Source organism: Balaenoptera ricei, chromosome 5, assembly GCF_028023285.1.
Source record: "Balaenoptera ricei isolate mBalRic1 chromosome 5, mBalRic1.hap2, whole genome shotgun sequence".
Taxonomy (NCBI): Eukaryota; Metazoa; Chordata; class Mammalia; order Artiodactyla; family Balaenopteridae; genus Balaenoptera; species Balaenoptera ricei.
This window is the reverse complement of record NC_082643.1, coordinates 90,003,543-90,024,573: the sequence shown is the minus strand read 5'-3', so window position 1 is coordinate 90,024,573 and position 21,031 is coordinate 90,003,543. Positions and strand designations below refer to the sequence as shown.

General features: G+C 35.2%; 1 protein-coding gene and 1 non-coding gene across 6 annotated transcripts in view; one reads left to right on the top strand and one right to left on the bottom strand.

Annotated features, from left to right (window-relative positions):
• Nucleotides 1-21,031, top strand: part of TBC1D19 (TBC1 domain family member 19) — a 160,678-nt gene that overhangs the window by 53,374 nt on the left and 86,273 nt on the right. For 4 of the 5 annotated variants that reach the window (XM_059924157.1, XM_059924156.1, XM_059924155.1 and 1 more), the window contains 4 exons: nt 13,500-13,574; nt 14,741-14,804; nt 15,976-16,022; nt 20,246-20,356. In XM_059924157.1, the coding sequence (XP_059780140.1) occupies nt 13,500-13,574; nt 14,741-14,804; nt 15,976-16,022; nt 20,246-20,356 (297 nt within the window). The remainder of the gene's footprint in view (nt 1-13,499; nt 13,575-14,740; nt 14,805-15,975; nt 16,023-20,245; nt 20,357-21,031) is intronic. The other variant, XM_059924158.1, reaches the window with a different exon arrangement.
• LOC132366809 (U5 spliceosomal RNA) lies at nt 15,182-15,297 on the bottom strand. The gene has a single exon (XR_009503532.1). It is a non-coding gene; the product is annotated as a U5 spliceosomal RNA (small nuclear RNA).

Below are 21,031 nucleotides of genomic sequence, written 5' to 3'. Positions count from 1 at the left end.
TTGTTGGCAATCTGTATATCTTCTTTGGTGAAATGTCTATTTAGGTCTCTTGCCCATTTTTGGACTGGGTTGTTTGTTTTTTTGATATTGAGCTGCATGAACTGCTTGTATATTTTGGAGATTAATCCTTTGTCAGTTGCTTCGTTTGCAAATATTCTCTCCCACTCTGAGGGTTGCCTTTTCGTCTTGTTTATGGTTACCTTTGCTGTGCAAGAGCTTTTAAGTTTCATTAGGTCCCATTTGTTTATTTTTGTTTTTATTTCCATTTCTCTAGGAGGTGGGTCAAAAAGAATCTTGCTGTGATTTATGTCATAGAGTGTTCTGCCTATGTTTTCCTCTAAGAGTTATATAGTGTCTGGCCTTACATTTAGGTCTTTAATCCATTTTGCATTTATATTTGTATACGGTGTTAGCGAGTGTTCTAATTTCATTCTTTTACATGTAGCTGTCCCGTTTTCCCAGCAGCACTTATTGAAGAGGCTGTCTTTTCTCTATCATATAGTCTCGTCTCCTTTATCAAAGATAGGGTGAGCATATGTGCGTGGGTTTATCTCTGGGCTTTCTATCTTGTTCCATTGATCTATATTTCTGTTTTTGTGCCAGTACCATACTCTCTTGATTACTATAGCTTTGTAGTATAGTCTGATGTCAGGGAGCCTGATTCCTTCAGCTCTGTTTTTCTTTCTCAAGATGCTTTGGCTATTCGGGGTCTTTGTGTTTCCATACAAACTGTGAAATTTTTTGTTCTAGTTCTGTGAAAAATGCCATTGGTAGTTTGACAGGGATTGCATTGAATCTGTAGATTGCTTTGGGTAGTAGAGTCATTTTCACAATGTTGATTCTTCCACTCCAAGAACATGGTATATCTCTCCATCTGTTTGTATCATTTTTAATTTCTTTCATCAGTGTCTTATAGTTTTCTGCATACAGGTCTTTTGTCTCCTTAGGTAGGTTTATTCCTAGGTATTTTATTCTTTTTGTTGCAGTCGTAAATGGGAGTGTTTCCTTAATTTCTCTCTCAGATTTTTCATCATTAGTGTATAGGAATGCAAGAGATTTCTGTGCATTAATTCTGTATACTGCTACTTTACCACATTCATTGAGTAGCTCTGGTAGTTTTCTGGTAGCATCTTTAGGATTCTCTATGTATAGTATCATGTCATCTGCAAAGTGACAGTTTTAATTCTTCTTTTCTGATTTGGATTCCTTTTATTTCTTTTTCTTCTCTGATTGCTGTGGCTAAAACTTCCAAAACTATGTTGAATAAAAGCGGTGAGAGTGGACAACCTTGTCTTGTTCCTGATCTTAGAGGAAATGGTTTCAGTTTTTCACCATTGAGAACGATGTTGGCTGTGGGTTTGTCATATATGGCCTTTATTATTTTGAGATAGGTTCCCTCTATTCCTACTTTCTGGAGAGTTTTTATCATAAATGGGTGTTGAATTTGTCGAAAGGTTTTTCTGCATCTATTGAGATTATCATATGTTTTTTATCCTTAAGTTTGTTAATATGGTGTATCACACTGATTCATTTGTGTATATTGAAGAATCCTTGCATTCCTGGGATAAACCCCACTTGATCATGGTGTATGATCCTTTTAATGTGCTGTTGGATTCTGTTTGCTAGTTTTTTGTTGAGGTTTTTTGCATCTATGTTCATCAGTGATATTGGCCTGTAGTTTTCTTTTTTTGTGACATCTTTATCTGGTTTTGGTATCAGCGTGATTGTGGCCTCCTAGACTGAGTTTGGGAGTGTTCTTCCCTCTGCTATATTTTGGAAGACTTTGAGAAGGATAGGTGTTAGCTCTTCTCTAAATGTATAATAGAATTCGCCTGTGAAGCCATCTGGTCCTGCGCTTTTGTTTCTTGGAAGATTTTTAATCACAGTTTCAATTTCAGTGCTGTGATTGGTCTGTTTATATTTTCTAATTCTTCCTGGTTCAGTCTTGGAAAATTGTACCTTTCCAAGAATTTGTCCATTTCCTTGTGGTTGTCCATTTTATGGGCATATGGTTGCTTGTTGTAATCTCTCATGATCCTTTGTATTTCTGCACTGTCAGTTGTTACTTCTCCTTTTTCATTTTCTTATTCTATTGATTTGAGTCTTCTCCCTTTTTTTCCTGTTGAGTCTGGCTAATGGTTTATCATTTTGTTTATCTTCTCAAAGAACCAGCCTTTAGTTTTATTGATCTTTGCTATTGTTTCCTTCATTTCTTTTTCATTGATTTCTGATCTGGTCTTTATGATTTCTTTCCTTCTTCTAACTTTGGGGGTTTTTTGTTCTTCTTTCTCTAATTGCTTTAGGTGTAAGTTTAGGTTGTTTACTTGAGATGTTTCTTGTTTCTTGAGGTAGGATTGTATTGCTATAAACTTCCCTCTTAGAACTGCTTTTGCTGCATCCCACTGGTTTTGGGTCGTCGTGTTTTCATTGTCATTTGTTTCTAGGTATTTTTTGATTTCCTCTTTGATTTCTTCAGTGATCTCTTGGTTATTTAGTAGCATATTGTTTAGCCTCCATGTGTTTCTATTTTTTACAGTTTTTTTTTTTCCTGTAAGTGATATCTAGTCTCATAGAGTTGTGGTCGGAAAAGATACTTGATATGATTTCAATTTTCTTAAATTTACCAAGGCTTGATTTGTGACCCAAGATATGATCTATCCTCGGGAATGTTCCATGAGCACTTGAGAAGAATGTGTATTCTGTTGTTTTTGGATGGAATGTCTTATAAATATCAGTTAAGTCCATCTTGTTTAATGTGTCATGTAAAGCTTGTGTTTCCTTATTTATTTTCATTGTGGATGATCTGTCCATTGGTGAAAGTGGGGTGTGAAAGTCCCCTACTATGATTGTGTTACTGTCAATTTCCCCTTTTATGGCTGTTAGCATTTGCCTTATATATTGAGGTGCTCCTATGTTTGCTGCATAAATATTTACAATTGTTATATCTTCTTCTTGGATTGATCCCTTGATCATTATGTAGTGTCCTTCTTTGTCTCTTGTCATAGTCTTTATTTTAAAGTCTATTTTGTCTGATATGAGAATTGCTACTCCAGCTTTCTTTTGATTTCCATTTGCATGGAATGTCTTTTTCCATCCTCTCACTTTCAATCTATATGTGTCCCTAGGTCTGAAGTGGGTCTCTTGTAGACAGCATATATACGGGTCTTGTTTTTGTATCCATTCAGCCAGTCTATGTCTTTTGGTTGGAGCACTTAATCCATTTACATTTAAGGTATTATCGATATGTATGTTCCTATTACCATTTTCTCAATTGTTTTGGGTTTGTTTTTGTAGGTCATTTCCTTCTCTTGTGTTTCCTGCCCAGAGAAGTTCCTTTAGGATTTGTTGTAAAGCTGGTTTGGTAGTGCTGAATTCTCTTTTGCTTGTCTGTAAAGTTTTCAATTTCTCTGTCGAATCTGAATGAGATCCTTGCTGGGTAGAGTAATCTTGGTTGTAGATTTTTCCCTTTCATCACTTTAAATATGTCCTGCCACTCCCTTCTGGCTTGCAGAGTTCCTGTTGGTTCGTAATTCCCATTGTTTTTGGTGTCTGCTCACAGTGGGTGAGGTTGGTTTAGTGAGTTGTGTAGGCTTCCTGGTGGAGGGGACTGGTGCCTGTGTTCTGGTGGGTGGGGCTTTATCTTGTCTTTCTGGTGGGCAGGACTGCATCCAGTGGTGTGTTTTGGAGTGTCTGTGAACTTAGTATGATTTTAGGCAGCCTCTCTGCTAATGGGTGGGGTTGTGTTCCTGTCTTGTTAGTTGTTTGGCATGGGGCGTCCAGCACTGGAACTTGCTGGCCGTTGGGTGGAGCTGGGTCTTAGCATTGAGATGGAGATCTCTGGGAGAGCTCTCGCTGATTGATATTACGTGGGGCCGGGAGGTCTTTTCTGGTCCAACGTCCTGAACTCGGCTCTCCCACCTCAGAGGCTCAGGCCTGACATGGCCTGGAGCACCAAGACCCTGTCAGCCACACAGCTCAGAAGAAAAGGGAGGAAAAAAAGAAAGAAAAATAAATTTTAAAAAAATAAATAAATAAAATTATTAAAATAAATAATAATTTAAAAAGAGAGTAACCAAACCAATAAACAAATCTACCAATGATAACTAGCACTAAAAACTAAACTAAGATAAACATAAAAATCAGAAACAAGTCAGTCGCAGACAGTAAACCCCAAGTCTACAGTTGCTCCCAAAGTCCACCACCTCAATTTTGGGATGTTGTCTATTCAGGCATTCCACAGATTCAGGGTACCTCAAGTTGATTTGTGGGGATTTAATCCACTGCTCCTGAGGCTGCATGGAGAAATTTCCCTTTCTCTTCTTTGTTTGCAGAACTCCTCGGGTTCAGCTTTGGTTTTGGCCCCCTGTCTGTGTGTGGGTCGCCCTCAGGCATCTGTTCCTGCCCAGACAGGACAGGGTTAAAACAGTGGCTGACTAGGGGGCTCTGACTCATTCAGGCCTTTTGGGAAGTCTGAGGTCTTCTGCCAGTGTTCAGTAGGTGTTCTGTAGGAGTTGTTCCACATGTAGATGTATTTTTGATATATTTGTGGGGAGGAAGGTGATCTCCACATCTTACTCCCCCGCCATCTTGAAGGTCCCTCACTACTAACTTTTATAACTACCAACTTTCAATCTGTCTTTCTCCTTATGTACCCTCAGTACTATTAACTTTAACCTCAAGCAGATGAACCCTTGTAATGTATCTCACTGCCTTCTAACAAACCTTCAGTGATTGCCAATTGCCTAACAAATGAAGTTTCTACTCCACAGCCCACCATTTAAGAGTTTTTACTATCTGTCCCCAGCTGCTCCTTCCACTTTATCAGTCTCTGCTGTCTTATAACTGCAGTTTGTGCCCTTCCAAGTGAATCATTTTGCCTTTCCTCTTGCATCTTTAACACTTAGTTTTCCTGTCATGGAAAGCCCTCTGCCTGCTTTACATTATGTAAATCCCATCTATTTTGTGTCAACTCAGATGGCATCTCTTCTCTGACGTTGTTATTACCCCTGTTGAAAAGGATCTCTCCCTCTTTTGGACTCTTGTAGCACACTGTCATTTTATGGCCTTCATTCACAAATTGCATTCTATTATAGTAATTTCTGTACGCATCTTTCTATCTTTTCCTATAAGCCTCTGGAAAGCAGTAACAATTTTAAAAAGACTTTTGTGTAGCTGTTACCTCTAGTATACTGACCTTTATGTAGCAGGAATTTAGTAAGTTTATAATGAATCAATAAGTAAAGGCATTTACCATCCTTTCTAGCAATTATTACAATACTTATTTAAAAGATATTTACTGAATGCCTGCGAGTGGAAGACACTCTGCTATGTGCTGTGAAGATTCAGAAATAAATTAGATACAGATTCTGCCTTCAGGTAACTTCATGATTTAATAATTGAAATAAGACTTGGACATATGTACCTATAACATAAGGTAGAAAGTGCTGTGTGCTATAGGGAAGATGGCTAGGAAGCTTTCTGGGCTGATGAGGGGAAGAGGCTCCTTATACTGCATCAGCATTTTCCAGAGTGTTTTACGCTGAATCCTAGCCCTGAGAGATGCTCCATAAAAGGGGGTTCCAGGGACAAATAAGTTTGGGGATGGAAGCACACATTGCCTTCCTCTTGGTGAATCACAATTTATTATTTTTAGTGGACTTGATTTTTTACAAGAGTTTTAGATTTACAGAAAAATTGAGAAGACAGTACAGAGAGTTCCCATGGAACCCGTACCCAGTTTCCCTATTAACATCTTACATTACTATGGTACATTTGTTACACTTAGTGAACTAATATTAATACAGTATTAATAACTAAAGTTCATACTTTATTCAGATTTCCTTAGTTTTAACCTCATATCCTTTTTCTGTTTTAGGATTCCATCCAGGATACCACATTACATTTGGTTGTCATGTCTCCTTAGGCTCCTCTTGGCTATGACAGTTTCTCAGACTTTCCTTGTTTTTGATGACCTTGACAGTTTTGAGAAGTACTGGTCAGGTATTTTGTAGAATATCCCTCTCTTGGAATTTGTCTGATGTTTTTCTCATTATTAGACTAGGGTTGTGGGTTTTTTGGAGGAAGATCACAGATATAAAATGCCATTTATATTCATTAAATTATATCATGGTATATACTATCAATATGATATATCACTGTTGATGTTGACCTTGATTGCCTGATTGAGGTATTATTTGTGAGGTTTTTCCACTGTAAAGCTACTCTTCCCCCCTCCCCCCCCCCCTTTGTATGTATACTGTACCCTCTGGAAGGAAGTCATGGTCCACACTTGAGAAGTTACGTTCCACCTCCCTGAGGGGGGAGGGTATCTACAGAAATTATTTGGAATTCTTCTGCATGGAAGAGTTGTCTCCTCTCCCCCATTTATTTATTTATTCAATCATTTATTTTTATCAGTAGGGACTCATGGATATTTATTTTATACTTTTTTAAAATCTAATACTCCTTAATTTTGTTGCTTATAATTTCTTTTGGCATGTTAACAGCTCAGAGAGGTTCTGCAATAAAGAAACTGTTTAATTTGTATTTAATCTAGTGTTGTTCAAACTTATGTAATCTATTTCCATGTAAAATACTTTGGGAACTATTTTGCTACACCTTTCACAGAAAGCAATATTTGAAGAAACTTATATGCAGTGTGATAAATATAAGTGCATAAGTTTTCTTGTGAAATAATAGTAGTAAGCACATAGAGCTCTAATTATGTGCCAGGTACCATTCTAGTGCTTTACAAGTATTCACTCATTTAATATTTATGCTGACTCTATGAAATGAGTTACTCTTACGGTCTTAGATAGGGCCAACTTTACCAAACTACTAAGTGGAAGACCTGGAATTTGAATCTGGACAGCCACTCCAGAATCTACACTACCTGATGATATTCAGCCTATTTCTGTATCCAGTCCAGAAATGCTCAGACAAACTCAAGGTGTGCTGCGTGGTTGAATTTATCCTATTCACTGTCAATCCAGTAACCTTAGCAAAAATGAGAATTTTGCTAGTTTTATATTACTTCAATTCACATCCCCTTCCTAATTGGTCTTTCTGCCTTCTGTATTGTCACTCCATTTCTTAAAACTTCTAAGACTTTTAGGATAGAGCTCCAATTCCTTACTTTTGCTTAAAAGACTATAAATGATCTTGCCCCTTTTTACTGTTCAAGTCTCATCTTTTGCCTCCTCACACTGTCCCTCCCCCTACTGCCACTCCCATGCCCAATTCCACACACATGTACGTTCTCTCTCTCTAATCATACTGGATCTCCTCAGTTGTTCCCCAACAGGAGAACCTGTGCTCATGCTATTGCTTCTACCCAAAACTGCCTACCCTCAAATCCCACATATTTTTGGCTAACTTCTGCATATTCTTCAGGTCCTGTGTTAGATGATAGTTTCTTTAGGAAGGACTTCTGACCCTTAGTTCTCAGATACTCAGATATTTATCCTGTTTCTCCAGTCTTCCACATGGGAGGCACGCTATACTTCCCACCACAATACTTGGGTTGTCTGTATCATCACTAGATTCTGTAGAGCAGGGCCAGTGTCTCTCTTTTCACAATTGTATCTACAACATCTGGCATAGTGCCTAGCCCATGGTAGACGCTCAATAGATATTTTTTTAAAATAATGAATGATTGAATAATCAAAAACTGCAAAGTATTCCCTTTTAGAAAATATTCATACCCTTATCCCTAGTAATTTCATTTCTCAGACCCTAAAGGAAAGAATCAGAGAAACACAGAAATTCATGTTCATGATAATAGTAAAAAATTTTAAAGCATCTAAATGAACAGCAATAGGGCCTGCTTAAATATAACATGGAAACTCCAAAAGACAATGTTATACAGGCATCAGAAATGACATTTTTGAAGAAATATAATGACATGGGAAATTGCATATGATATAATCTTAAATGGAAAAGCAAACTATAAAAACAAAATAATTCTACTTTAATTAAATGTATATATATGCGTATGTATATTCATACACACATATACATCTCAATTGTACACATACATGCGTAGAAAAAAATGAAGAGAATAAAATAGTAACAGTGGTTATTTTGGCTGATTGAAATCTGTGAGTGCTTATTTATTATTTTATTCTTTACATATTATTGTTTTTCCAACTATCTTGAATAAATGTGTTACTTTTATAATCAGAGAATTACTAAAACCTTTTTCCATTAGATAGCTGGATGATTATTATTTTGTTTTACTTTATTCTTTTCAGGGTGAAGAAAGTAATTTTAAACTTTATAATTTCATAGTTGTTTACGTGTTATATATTTATTATATATTTTTTAATGACTTATTTATTTTCATTACTATGAAAAAGTAGCAAGGTGATAGTTAATACCCATTTAAAGATTTCAATACAGTTGCAGTTCTTTTGTGAATCTTTTGCCTCTCATGCCTTAGAAACTACTGTATTTATAAAACTCTTGAAATACTTTGAGTTAATACCATAGATTCCAATTATTAGGGAAACTGATTAGAATGCAACAATAATTTCATTTAGAGAGGATATGGGTTTAGGTAAAAGGTAATATCTTCCTATTTAAACATTTTAAATGTAAAATGCCATTCATTTTCCTTTTAAACAACATTTTAGAAGATCTTTATTTTATAAGTCTTTGGAGTAGAAACTATTACTTTCTTCTTATTTTGTATTAATGTACTGTCATTTTTCAATAACTTATGTGCTACTTCTACTTTTTTTTGGTGCTAGGTACATACTGAAATTTTTACTTAAATAATAGCATAGAAATAACTATGATTTTTTTTGAGCATTTAGTTTTGAGACTTAGGGCTTATTTATTCACCTCCAGAAATAGGACCTGAGAAAAATTAAGTCTCTGTAAAACTGGAGCTAAAGTGGACCTTCACATTTATCCAGTCCAACCTCTAGAGTTCATCTCCTTTTGGTGGAGAACTTCTGGAAACAGGGAATTCACAATTTCACTGACTTAACCCGTTTTGATTAAGTCTTCTTACTTGTTGGAAAGTTTCTTTCTTGTGTTAAATGGTTACATGCTCCTTATAAGATTTACTCACTGGTCTGAGCTTTGTGCTTTATAGATAGAAAGCATTCAGTACATGTTGGTCAGTGAGACAAAGGAATGAATGAATACCACTTACTCAAGATTAGAGTTCTTGAGGGAACCTAAAGGATGACCCAGCTTAAAAGCAGCCACTTGCTTCATCTTGGATTTCTCCTCATTGTCAGGAAATCTTATTACTATTTCTGATGTCTGAGTAAATGATTTCTCTGACCATCCAAGACTTCTATGAAATGACTTCTGACCATCTGACTGGAGTTCTTGCAAGGCGTACCTTGGAAAAATCCTGCCAACCTTGCCATAGATATGGAACAGGGAATAGGGAAGTGGCCAACCACTGGGGTCGCTTTTCTTTCATTATTTTTAGGATTTTCAAGGAAGTGGTATGTGTTCTGTTGTCAACTAGAAGTTTTGATATACCTGGCTTCCTATTGCTTGCTTATTGTTTTATGTTTTCTTTGGTTTATGACATATAGACTGGTGTAGCCCTTATGAACTTTTTGCAGCTTATATTATTTGTTTCTGTCTTATCCTCCCCACCCTCACTACAGGGATGCTGTTTCATTCATCTTTTAGTGATATGTGTTTAATAGGTGCACAATAAACATTTGTTGGATCTATGTCTTTTCATTATTTGAAAACTCAGCTGTTACCCCTCATTTCCCCCTTTTCTAGCCATAAAAATTTGATTTTTTCTGAATTGAACATCCTTTTCCTCTTTCCTTCTCTCAATTTTAAGTTGTTCTTCTCTTCTGGATCATTTCCAAGTTTCCTTTTTTTTTTTTTGGCTGCATCAGATCTTAGTTGCGGCACGCGGGATCTTTCGTTGTTGTGCGTGGGCTCTTTGTTGAGGTGCATGGGCTTCTCTCTGGTTGTGGTGTGTGGGTTTTCTCTCTCTAGTTATGGTGCGCAGGCTCCAGAGCACGTGGGCTCTGTAGTTTGTGGCACGCAGGCTCTCTCGTTGAGGCGGGCAAGCTCAGTAGTTGTGGTGCGCGGGCTTAGTTGCCACATGGCTTGTGGGATCTTAGTTCCCCAACCAGGGATCAAACCTGCATCCCCTGCATTGTAAGGCAGATTCTTTACCACTGGAAAACTGGGGAAGTCCCCATTTCCAAGTTTCTGCTTTAGTTGCGGAGCACAGAAAAACTGATAATTGAATAAAACTTTGTGCAGCATTGCTTCAGTTCTTAATATTCTTTTCCATTCTACTCTCAGGTGTTCTTTTAAAACGTTTCCTCATTTGTAAAATGAGGGTAATGATACGTATCTCACAGGATTAATAAAATAACATATGTAAACACATGAAAATCACATAGCTCTGTTTCCTAAATTATTTTCATTCAGAATGCTTTCTTCTAATATCTAATTTCTTTTCTTTGTAACTTTTTTCTTAACTAGTTTCTCTGTATATTACATGTAACATTAAATTTAAATTTGGTAAGTTGAAATACTTGGTAAAGTGGGATATCCATTTAGGAGAACTATGATTAATCACTTAAAATTGTACTTTATTGAAAACACCTGAAGAGATGTTTTTGTTAGAAGAATTTTTTAAAGGATAAGATAAATATGTTTCAGAATATCTTATCAAGGTATAATTATAGAAAGTATCATTCTATTTTAAATGGACTTCATGTTTGAGTTTTTAGTAGGTTTTATGCTGTATTAAAATTGTGTATTGCAGTCTTGAAAATATGCACAGCGTATAAGCCACACATTGATGTCTGTTGTAACTTTAATTTTGTTTTTATATCTTAGAGTTATTTTCTTTTTATCAACTCAAGAGCCCTCTTATTAGTGGTTGAAAATGAGAATTTTTGGAATCATAATTCAATAGCTAGAAATTTAGTTCTTTATATAATAGGATAAATAATACAAATTCAGGGATTGACTTCTTAATCTTTACACAAATTTTATTTTTATAGTAATGACTGAATTAAAATTACAGTTTTTTAAATTAAACTTTCTCATACCTGCTCCCCCAACAATCTGGAGTTGGGGGAGTAAGTGACAGAAGGCTTATTAGAGGAAATTATTTTTAAGCTGAGATCTGAATGTTGAATAAGATTTATCTAGTTAAATTGGGGATAAGGATGTTGAGGGTGAAAGTGGGTTATATTTATATTTTAATAATTAAAGTTTGGTCATGAATAATGTACCCAAATGTATTTTAAGTCTTGGATCTAAAAAAAAAAAAAAAAAAGAGAAAAGAGAGAGAGTTGAAAATAAGCCAGTAAATGGAATTCGTTTTGGGGGTATTTCATGCAATTAAAAAAATTTTTTTATTAATTTTATTTATTTATTTGGCTGCGTTGGGTCTTTGTTGCTGCGCGCGGGCTTTCTCTAGTTGTGGTGAGCGGGGGCTACTCTTCGTTGTGCTGTGCGGGCTTCTCCTTGCAGTGGCTTCTCTTGTTGCGGAGCATGGGCTCCTGGAGTGTGGGCTTCAGTAGTTGTGGCTCACAGGCTTCAGTAGTTGTGGCTCACGGGCTCTAGAGCGCAGGCTCAGTAGTTGTGGTGCACGGGCTTAGTTGCTCTGTGGCATGTGGGATCTTCCTGGACCAGGGATTGAGCCCGTGTCCCCTGTACACTGCGCTCCGGGTCTGCCGGCGGTGGGGGGATGGCCACTCAGGCCCTGGCAGGGCACCTGCGTTTCAAACTTCTCTGCAGCCAGGGGCCACAGCCGGGGCGGGGCCAGGTTGCCAGCCCTGGGTGGGAAGGGGGCGAGGTCACATGGTATGGGCAGTATTTCCTGCAATATATTAAGAGTATTCTTTTATTCTTGAAAACCTATTTCTACATATTTAGTAAATTAAGCCTTATGCATTTCACACAGCTCTGTATTCCTCCTATAGAAGATTTTTTTCCTGTTCATTCGTTGCTTAGGCAGTTGTATCAGATTATTTTTAAATGCTTACAATATAATTTAGGGTAAAATCTGTTCAATTATTGAGAATTTATTATGTGCCAGACAAAGTGTGATATGTGCTGTGATAGGTGAAGGAAGAGGTGCTGTGAGAACCCATAAGCAAAGGTACCGAATATTATCTGGGATGAGGGGCCAGGTAAGAGAAGGCTTAATAGAGGTAAAGACCTGAAAGCTGAATAAAATTTATTCAGATAATGTAGGAATGAGTATGTTGGGATGGGAGGAGGGCATGGAGGGTTTATTCCAGATAGAGAGTAATGTATTTAAATATGTGTATTAAAGAAGAAGCTCTGAATAATGATAGCTGTAGTAAAAGCTATCAATTATTGAATGATTATTATCATTATTGTGTCACAGTTCAAAGTACTTTAATCTTTATAACAATCACATAATGGAGCTATTATTATTATTCTATTTTTATTGTCTGGTTGTAACTGTCCTTTATGGATAGTGTAATATATAGTTCTCTCCTTTTCTCCTCATTTGGTCTAAATTTTGGAGCTTTGGCCTTATTTTATTTTGGTTTTAGTGAGTCAGAAGTGGTCTGTAGGCATATTTTAATAAAAAGACCAAAAAATTATGGTGTTTTAGCTTGGCATTAAAAAGAATAGTTTACTAAAATATGGATAATCAATTTATGACTGACCATTAAAATTAACTTATTATTTCAAGTTTACAAGAAATGTAATAAATACTGTGAAAAAGTAGTAAGACCAATCCAGATTGTGACACATAAAAGACGAGTGGTCTGGACTCCTCAAAAAAGTCAATATGAAAAAGAAAAGGATGAAAGCACTCTAGATTAAGGTACAAGGAAAGAGACATAACAACCAAATGTAATGTAATGCATTCAATTTTAATGGATCCAGGATTTTTAAAAATATAAAGACATTTATGGGGATAATTGGAAAGTTTTGAATATGGACTAAATATTAGATAATATGAAATATTATTGTTAGTGTTTTTAGGTGTAACAGTGGTAATGTGGTTATGTAGGAGAAGGTTCTTATTCTTAGAAAATTCATGATGAAGTATTTAGGGTAAAATATCATGTTTGGAAAAATTATAATGTAACAATTTCTGTAAAATTTTATTTTACTAGGTCATTAATGGGATTCTTGAGTATCAAACATTTATAAAATGCTTAAATCTAACTTACCTTTTTATTATCTGCTGTTTTCCCTTGTAATGTTTATCACCATCTGATTGTTGATTTATTTTTTTTGTCTATCTTCATTCCCATCCTCCACTAGAATGTCAGTTCCATGAGGACGGAGACTTTCTGTTATTCACAGCTTACTTCACAGCACTAAGGATAGTATCTGGCACATAGTAGGCAGTAATCAATATTTGTTGAGTAAACGAATGAATAAAGATAACCAATCTCAACCAACTTCACCATTTCTATATAGCTCATAACATCTTTAATGTTTTAAAATCAGTTTTGGTACTGTTAACCAGAAATAATAATAGATTGTTCCTTATGTTTCAGGGAAGTTGGGAAAAAAGAATTTTGAAGAGTTTAAATAGTATGTGCACTGAACTGAGTATCCCATTGGCACGAAAGGTACTTTTTTTTTTTTTAATTGGAGTATAGTTGCTTTACGACGAAGTGAATCAGCTATTATGTATACATATATCCCCTCCCTCTTGGACCTCCCTCCCACCCATCTAGGTCACCACAGAGCACGGAAAGTACTTTTAACATTTAAGTATTTTTTTGTGAACCAAGTACTAGGAAGTATCATGAAATAACTGTCAGGCAGATTTATCTTTTTTTATTACTAGTATATCAGTTTGTTTTGAAACAAAAATCTGTAAAAGGCCAATTATGTGGATGTAGTTTATATAGCTTTCTATTATGTATGCTGTAGTGCTTTTTGTAATAAACCTATATCTTGAGACTAAATATAGACTCTGCAGTATAGGTGATTTGGAGATTTGTCTTATAAATACACTTTAAAGATTTTAATTACCTTTAGTCTCCTTACTTGAATGATTTGTCATCTCTGCAGAACTATTTAGATCTAATACTCAACATTTATCTGTCACTCTGGGCTTCGAGAGGGGAGAGGTGAAAAAGGAGAGAAAAGCCCCTTGAGAAATATTCTGGATTCTTTATAGCTGCTCATGAGTAGGAGAGAACGTTTCTCTTCACTTCATTCTCCCAACCTGCTATTTGTTTCCTGCTGTTGGACAGGATATAGTGAATGTACTTTGGATAATATCCAAGCACAACTCACTGAAGGCACCAGAAGGATGGTGTAAAAAAAAAGATAAATTTATAGAAAAACTGTCTAAGTATGTAGTATTGTATAATATACTGTCTTGCATATAGGAAGATGATGCTGCTGACTCAAGGTCACACTCCCTTGGCCAGCCCCCCTTGCAGTGCATTTCTGAGATTGCTGGATGGGGTAAGAGATGTAGTATGTGGCTGAGGAGCAGATTTTCTTTGTGAAATTTTACTAGCCAGCACAGATCATTTGCCTTCTATTCTTGGACTCATTAGCACCACATCGTAACTGAGCCACTGAGACTACGTATAATGTAATAGTTAAATAATGTAATTTAAGTGTAATTCCCTAAAAAAGCTAACCGTATGTAATGAAATTATTTTTTCTTGTGTTATGGTAGCTTATTTAAGCTTTTAGATAAGGTATTGATTCTTATTTTTCGGCTGCATTGCTTAACTTCACAAAACGAAACCAATTTTAAAATTACCTTTTTTAGAGGCCAGTTGGAGAACAGAAAGAACTTCTCAATAAATGGAATGAAATGGGAACTGATGAGCCAGGTATATGTAAAACTCTTTTCAAAATGTGGTAGTGGGGAAAAAAAAATTGCCTCCTTAATTGTGAATCCAAAATAACAATATTAACAATTTTTTTGGAAAGATAGCAACTTTCCCTCTCCACTAATTTACTATCATCTGATTTTTTTTGCTTAAACTTCTACTTTGCAGTTGAAAATTCCTAACTTTGGTCAGTGTTCTCCATTATTTTGAGGATATTTAAATCAGTTATCTTTTTTTAAAGCAGCAGTTGAAAACATTTTTATAAAAGAGTAAATTAAATCATTCAGTGGATTTCATAGACAAATCTTTTTCAAACTTTAATTACATTGAGATGTTAAAGATGGATTAAATGTGGAAAAGTTTGTTTTTTTTTTACTAGTCCTGCCAAAGCAAGGCCTCAAAAAATTTATTAAACACTCAGATTTGTTTCTCTCCACGAAAATCTTTAGTAAAAGGCAAGAGATTTATTTGATCTGAAGAGAAACCAGAGTATATGTAGAACAGTTTTAATACTTCTAAAATGTTTTTAAGAATTTATTTTGGTTCATTTTAATGTTTAAAACTGAGTCAATCAATTTTATAAACATATAATGAGTGAGAACTCTAACATTTACTATGATAAACAGATACATATATAAAATTGTTTAGGTAGACATGTACATAATTCCTCACCACTCCTTCTTAAAAAAAAGTTGAGGGGGGTGGGTACTGGGCAAGAAATTGTGCCATATTAAAGGGAGCAGTGTGTTACAGAAGTTCAAAAGGGAGAACGGTTCAATACAACTACAGGAATTCACTAAGAATGCATTGTTTGTATTCTAAGTACTTTGAGAATTCTCATATAGAATTCTCTGTTCTCATATAGAACTTTCATATTATACTGACATTGTTTTTCAATTCAACTACAAATAATCTATTACAAATTTATCAAAGGGGGGGACTCTTTATTTCTGCTAGAGTATGTCATCTAGGCTGTCAAGGGAAGGGACTATCTTTTTATTTTTATTGGCCCAGTACTTAACACAATGTATGACAAATAACTGATATTCTGCAAACGTTTGAATTAATCTAGCTGAATAGCAACATATGAAAGAATCATTAAAATTTATTATTAATAAGAATTTTTATGTTATAATTGAAATTTTGTTTTAATCTATCTTATTAATTCTAGATTTAAGCCTTTTCAGGCCTGTTTATGCACCTAAGGATTTTCTCGAGGTAGGTTCTATTGACTAAGTATATATATATCTATTAATGAGGTAAAAATGCAAAAGAAATGATGGTATAAGAACATCTCCAGGCAGAGGAATCACCATGTAAAAAGCCCCAGAGCCACTGAAGCGGTGGAATAACATGATTATATTATATTTGGAAATTGCTCTTGGAAAATACATTGGAGTGTGGAAAAATTAGAGGGAAGTAAATCAGGAAGATTTGATTAAAAAATAGTGACTGTAAATCATGTAGCCTGCTTCCTGGCACATATAGGTGTTCAGTGAATTGTTTCCTTTTTTACTTCCTCCCTGTTCTAGTAGTTCAGGCAAGGCATGATAAAGGTCTGAACTAAGAGAACAGCATTCAAAATGGAAAGAATTCAACAGACTTGAGAGATTTTAAGGAAGATTTGGGAACCGATTAGATCTAAGGAGTATGAGAAAAAAAGAAACAAACGTAAAGATAACCTTTAAGTGTCTAGATTGGGTAACTGGGCAGAGGTAACTTGCCCTTGAGATAGAGAATACAGGAGGAGAAACAGGTCCATTAGTGAAGATGATGAGCTTAATTAAGTTTGAGAGGCATATTGAGCATTCAAGTGGAACTCTTCAGTAGGCAGTTACAACTCACTAATTATTTTAATTCACCTGTCTTTGATTCCACTTTTTCTCTTGTACCTTACATGTAATCCATCAGCAAATCCTTTCAGCTTTACCTTTGAAGTATATCCAGAATCCATCCACTTCTTACTACGATCATTCCTATTTCACTGGTCCAAGCAGCCATCTCTTGTCTGGACTATTTCAGTAGCCTCTTAATTGCTCTTTCTGCTTCTAAGCTGCCCACCTAGAATCTGTCCTTTTGTTCTTAGCAGAGTTTCTAGAGGAAGACTTGTAAGTACAATTCTGAAGAAGCCACTCTTCTGGTATCCAGTGGCTTCCTATCTCCTTCTACTTAAAAACCAAAGTCATGACCGTGGCCTAAAACATCCTGCTTGGTCTGTTACACCACCACCTCTCTGAGTTCATCTCCTATTACTTTTTCTCCTGATTTGTTCTACTCCAGCTATTTTAGCCTCCTTGCTTTACCTTGGCTTCTGCCCATTTGTGAGGGCCTTTTGCTCCTTGTTTTCTCTGCCTTCAGTGCTTTTCCCCCAGATACTTGTGTGTACATTCCCCTCACTCCTTATGTCTTTGCTTAAATGTCACATTCTCAACATAAAGAATATGGTCAATAATATTGTAATAACTTTATATGGGTACAGATGGTTACTAGACTTATTGTGGTGATCATTTCACAATGTATGCAAATGTCAAATCACTTTGTAGTACACTTGAAACTAACATAATATTGTACGTCAACTATATTTCAATTATTTTTTATTTCAATTAAAAAAAAGAACATTCATGGAAAAAATTCAAACACATACACACACATAAAAATGTCACCTTCTCAGCAAAGCCTTCCCTGGCTCCCCTGGTTGGAACTCCTTATAGCCCTTTCCTACTTTGTTTTTCTTCATAGCATTTAGCATCATATAACATACTATTTTCCTATTTGGCTTATTGCCTGCCTTATCCTATTAGCTGGAAGTTTTGTTCACTGCTGCAACAATTACAGAGTCAAGTCAGATAACTGAAAAGGCTCAACAAGACTTCACCCACAAGGATACACCCACATAAGGCTTTCTTTCAGCAAGAGAAAGAAAATACATGCAAATACAAAGAGATAGGAATTTCCAGACACATCTCCCAGGCCCCTTTCTCAGGTGCACAGGATGCACTTTGTCTTTGGGTTATGAATCTCCAAGGTACATGCAAGATACTTCGGTCTTGGGAGTCAAGGCACAAGTTTTCTGAGGGGTCTTTTATACCCCACTGGTAATTCAGATGTAAACCAGCAATCTGTACATTTTTTTCAATAAACAATGTAAATAAACTGATATGGAGTTCCTCCAGGGGACATTAAATAGCACATTATAAATGACTAGTTAGTGCATTTTACCCCATCTTGGCCGAGGGTTACTACTAGATGTCCAGGTATCCCTGAAGATAAGATAGAGCTACCATAAACCAGCTGCAGCTGCAAGCTGATCCTATCCTTAACTGTTCTCTCTCCAACAGGTAGAACAGTGCTTAGCACATCATGGCTCAGTAAATGTGTTGAGTTAATGAGTAAACGAATGATTGAATCTTTCACATTTTATTTTTATTTCTTTTCTGAACCTGTTGTCTCTGATACCAGTTTGCCAGCATAGAACATTGTTAGAAATTATTTCAGGCCTTTAGAATTGTAAGCAGTATCTTTTTAACTTTGAAGAAAAATTACTTTGGTTTGAAACTGCCTTTATGGTTCTAACATTATTTCTCTTAGCTCATTAAAGATTTCTCCCAAACTCTTTCCTTTTCTAGCACTTAAATTTCATGTAATTTTTTTATGGTTGTCTTTAACTATGTTTTCTCCTTAATAATCATAGTGTTCTGTGGCCTTCAGGACTGTTGCTGAATTGATCCTTTTATTAGTCATGCTGAGATTCTTCTTTAACTCTAGCAAATTTTCTATAATCACTTCCTTAGTTATAGTTTCTGCTTTTCTAATATTTTCTCTTTTCTATTGCCCACATATTCGTAGTTTCTTTTTCTTTTCAATTCTGTGTTTTTGAGTTTCCCATGCAAGTATGATCCCTTATTTGTGTAATTAGACTAAAATTGTGTTATTCTATATTAGTCTGTATTTAACACTGTTGATTCTTTGCTAAATCTTTTTTCTTTTTTTTTTTAAACAAATACCTTTGATATTTTTAGTTTCAATTTAGTGTTTGCAATTTTAGGAAAATCTTTTGGCCTTATAGCATATTCCATTTTATCAGCCATTAGTTATCAGTTTATGAATGCCTTCTTCAGATATGCTAGTGTTTCTGTCATTCTAATCTCCTTCCTTGGATTCTTGGTGGTTTCTTTCCCTCAACAGTTTCAATTTTTAAATATTTTTGAAATTATTATTATTCTCTCCCCAAAATGTGTGTTGTTAGAAAAATAAGAAAACATATGTAAGAAGAAAATTTAAAACAAAAATTACTCATAATGCCATCATACAGCAATAAATACTACTATACTGTAACTTTTTAATTTAATAAACATATTGTGATATTAATTGAGGCATATTACACTGTATTTCGTATGAATTAAACATAATTTATTTAGGTAATTTCCTCTAATGGAATGTTTAAGTTGTCTCATGTTTTTCTGTTTTATAAGAGAACAGTACTTCCTTGATGTTTTTTTCTGCACTATCTCTGCAAACAGCTTTAATTATTTCCATAATCATACTGAAAGAAGTGAGATTCCTAGAGTAAAGCCTGTGCAAATATCTAAGGTTTTTTTTAATCTAGTTAATTTTGAAAAATATATAAATCCGTCTTTCTTGTTAGCTTGGCTTCTGAAAAATGTTTTTTCCCTTTGGGTTTGGTTTAGCGGCAAAACCTTATGATGTTATTCACTGTCTTTCTATAAACCTTGTCAGTATCTGTTTTTTTTTTTGTTTTTTTTTTAAATTTATTTATTTTATTTATGGCTGTGTTGGGTCTTCGTTTCTCTGCGAGGGCTTTCTCTAGTTGTGGTAAGTGGGGGCCACTCTTCATCACGGTGCGCGGGCCTCTCACTATCGCGGCCTCTCTTGTTGGGGAGCACAGGCTCCAGACGCGCAGGCTCAGTAATTGTGGCTCACGGGCCCAGTTGCTCCGTGGCATGTGGGATCTTCCCAGACCAGGGCTTGAACCCCTGTCCCCTGCATTGGCAGGCAGATTCTCAACCACTGCGCCACCAGGGAAGCCCCCAGTATCTGTTTTTGAAAGAGTTAGAGTTGGTTCTGCAATTTTCCCTGGCAAATATTACAATCAAGCAATTTAAATTTTTCTGTCATTTTCCCTGGTAAAATATTATAATCAAACAATTCTTTTTACCATCAGAACGTTTTTCTTTCTAACTAAATTTTTAATTTTTTAGTTTTATATGGTACATCATCTGTTGGAATATTAAATTAAAAACATATTTATAGTATTTTAACATTTTAATGCAATTTTATAGTTTTCAGAATGTAATTAAAGTATATGCATAACCGAGATAGTTTTTAATCTTGTGATATATACTAAGATTATTACTGCCAATTTTATAAGTGTAAATAGTCAATAAAGAAACTAACCAATTATGTTGGATTTGTTTTTAAAGGTATTAATTAATCTTCGCAACCCAAATTATGAAAATGGTGATTCTCATAGTTTCAGGACTCATTTGGGTTTAATCCAAGTTCCTCTAAAAGTAAAAGACATCCCTGAATTGGTAAGTATAGGCATTTAAAAATAAATTAACATATTTTAGAGGGCAACTATTAGAAATATATTATAGTGCGGCATATATCTAAAGCAGTAGGACAATCTGCTCATTAAATAAATGAATAAAATGAAAAGTTTCTTTTTTATTGTAAGTATGTTGTATAGAGAGTGAGTTGCTTTGCTAGTAGGATTAAAGATGAGCTTTCCTTGACCTATAAATGCTTTTGCTTATTTCTTATTTTAATAAACAGCATAGATTCATAAGACAGCCTTGTTGGAATTTGGGTGCCTGATGTCTGGCTATAAAACTGATTGAAACAAATTGTGAATTTTATAAAAAAATTTTTTAAAGAATGTACATTTCATTTAATTCACCCAACCTTTATTAAGCTCATAACATGGTGAGACACTGAGGGAGATAAAAGAACATAAGATGAGTTAAAGGCTGTCTTTGCTCTGGAGACTGTCACGTTTTGATAAGGACATTAGTTTTAAAATAGAGTAATTATAGAAAGGTGGGAAGATTTCCTGATAAAGGAGTTAAGAAATTACCATCACTCCTTCTTTTGTTAATTACCCCAAAATGATAAGGAGCACAGAAATGTAAATACTGTCTTTGATGAAAGTAAGAAACAACTTGTAACTCTAAGCTTTAAAGTATTGAGAGAGAGCTGATGGGAGA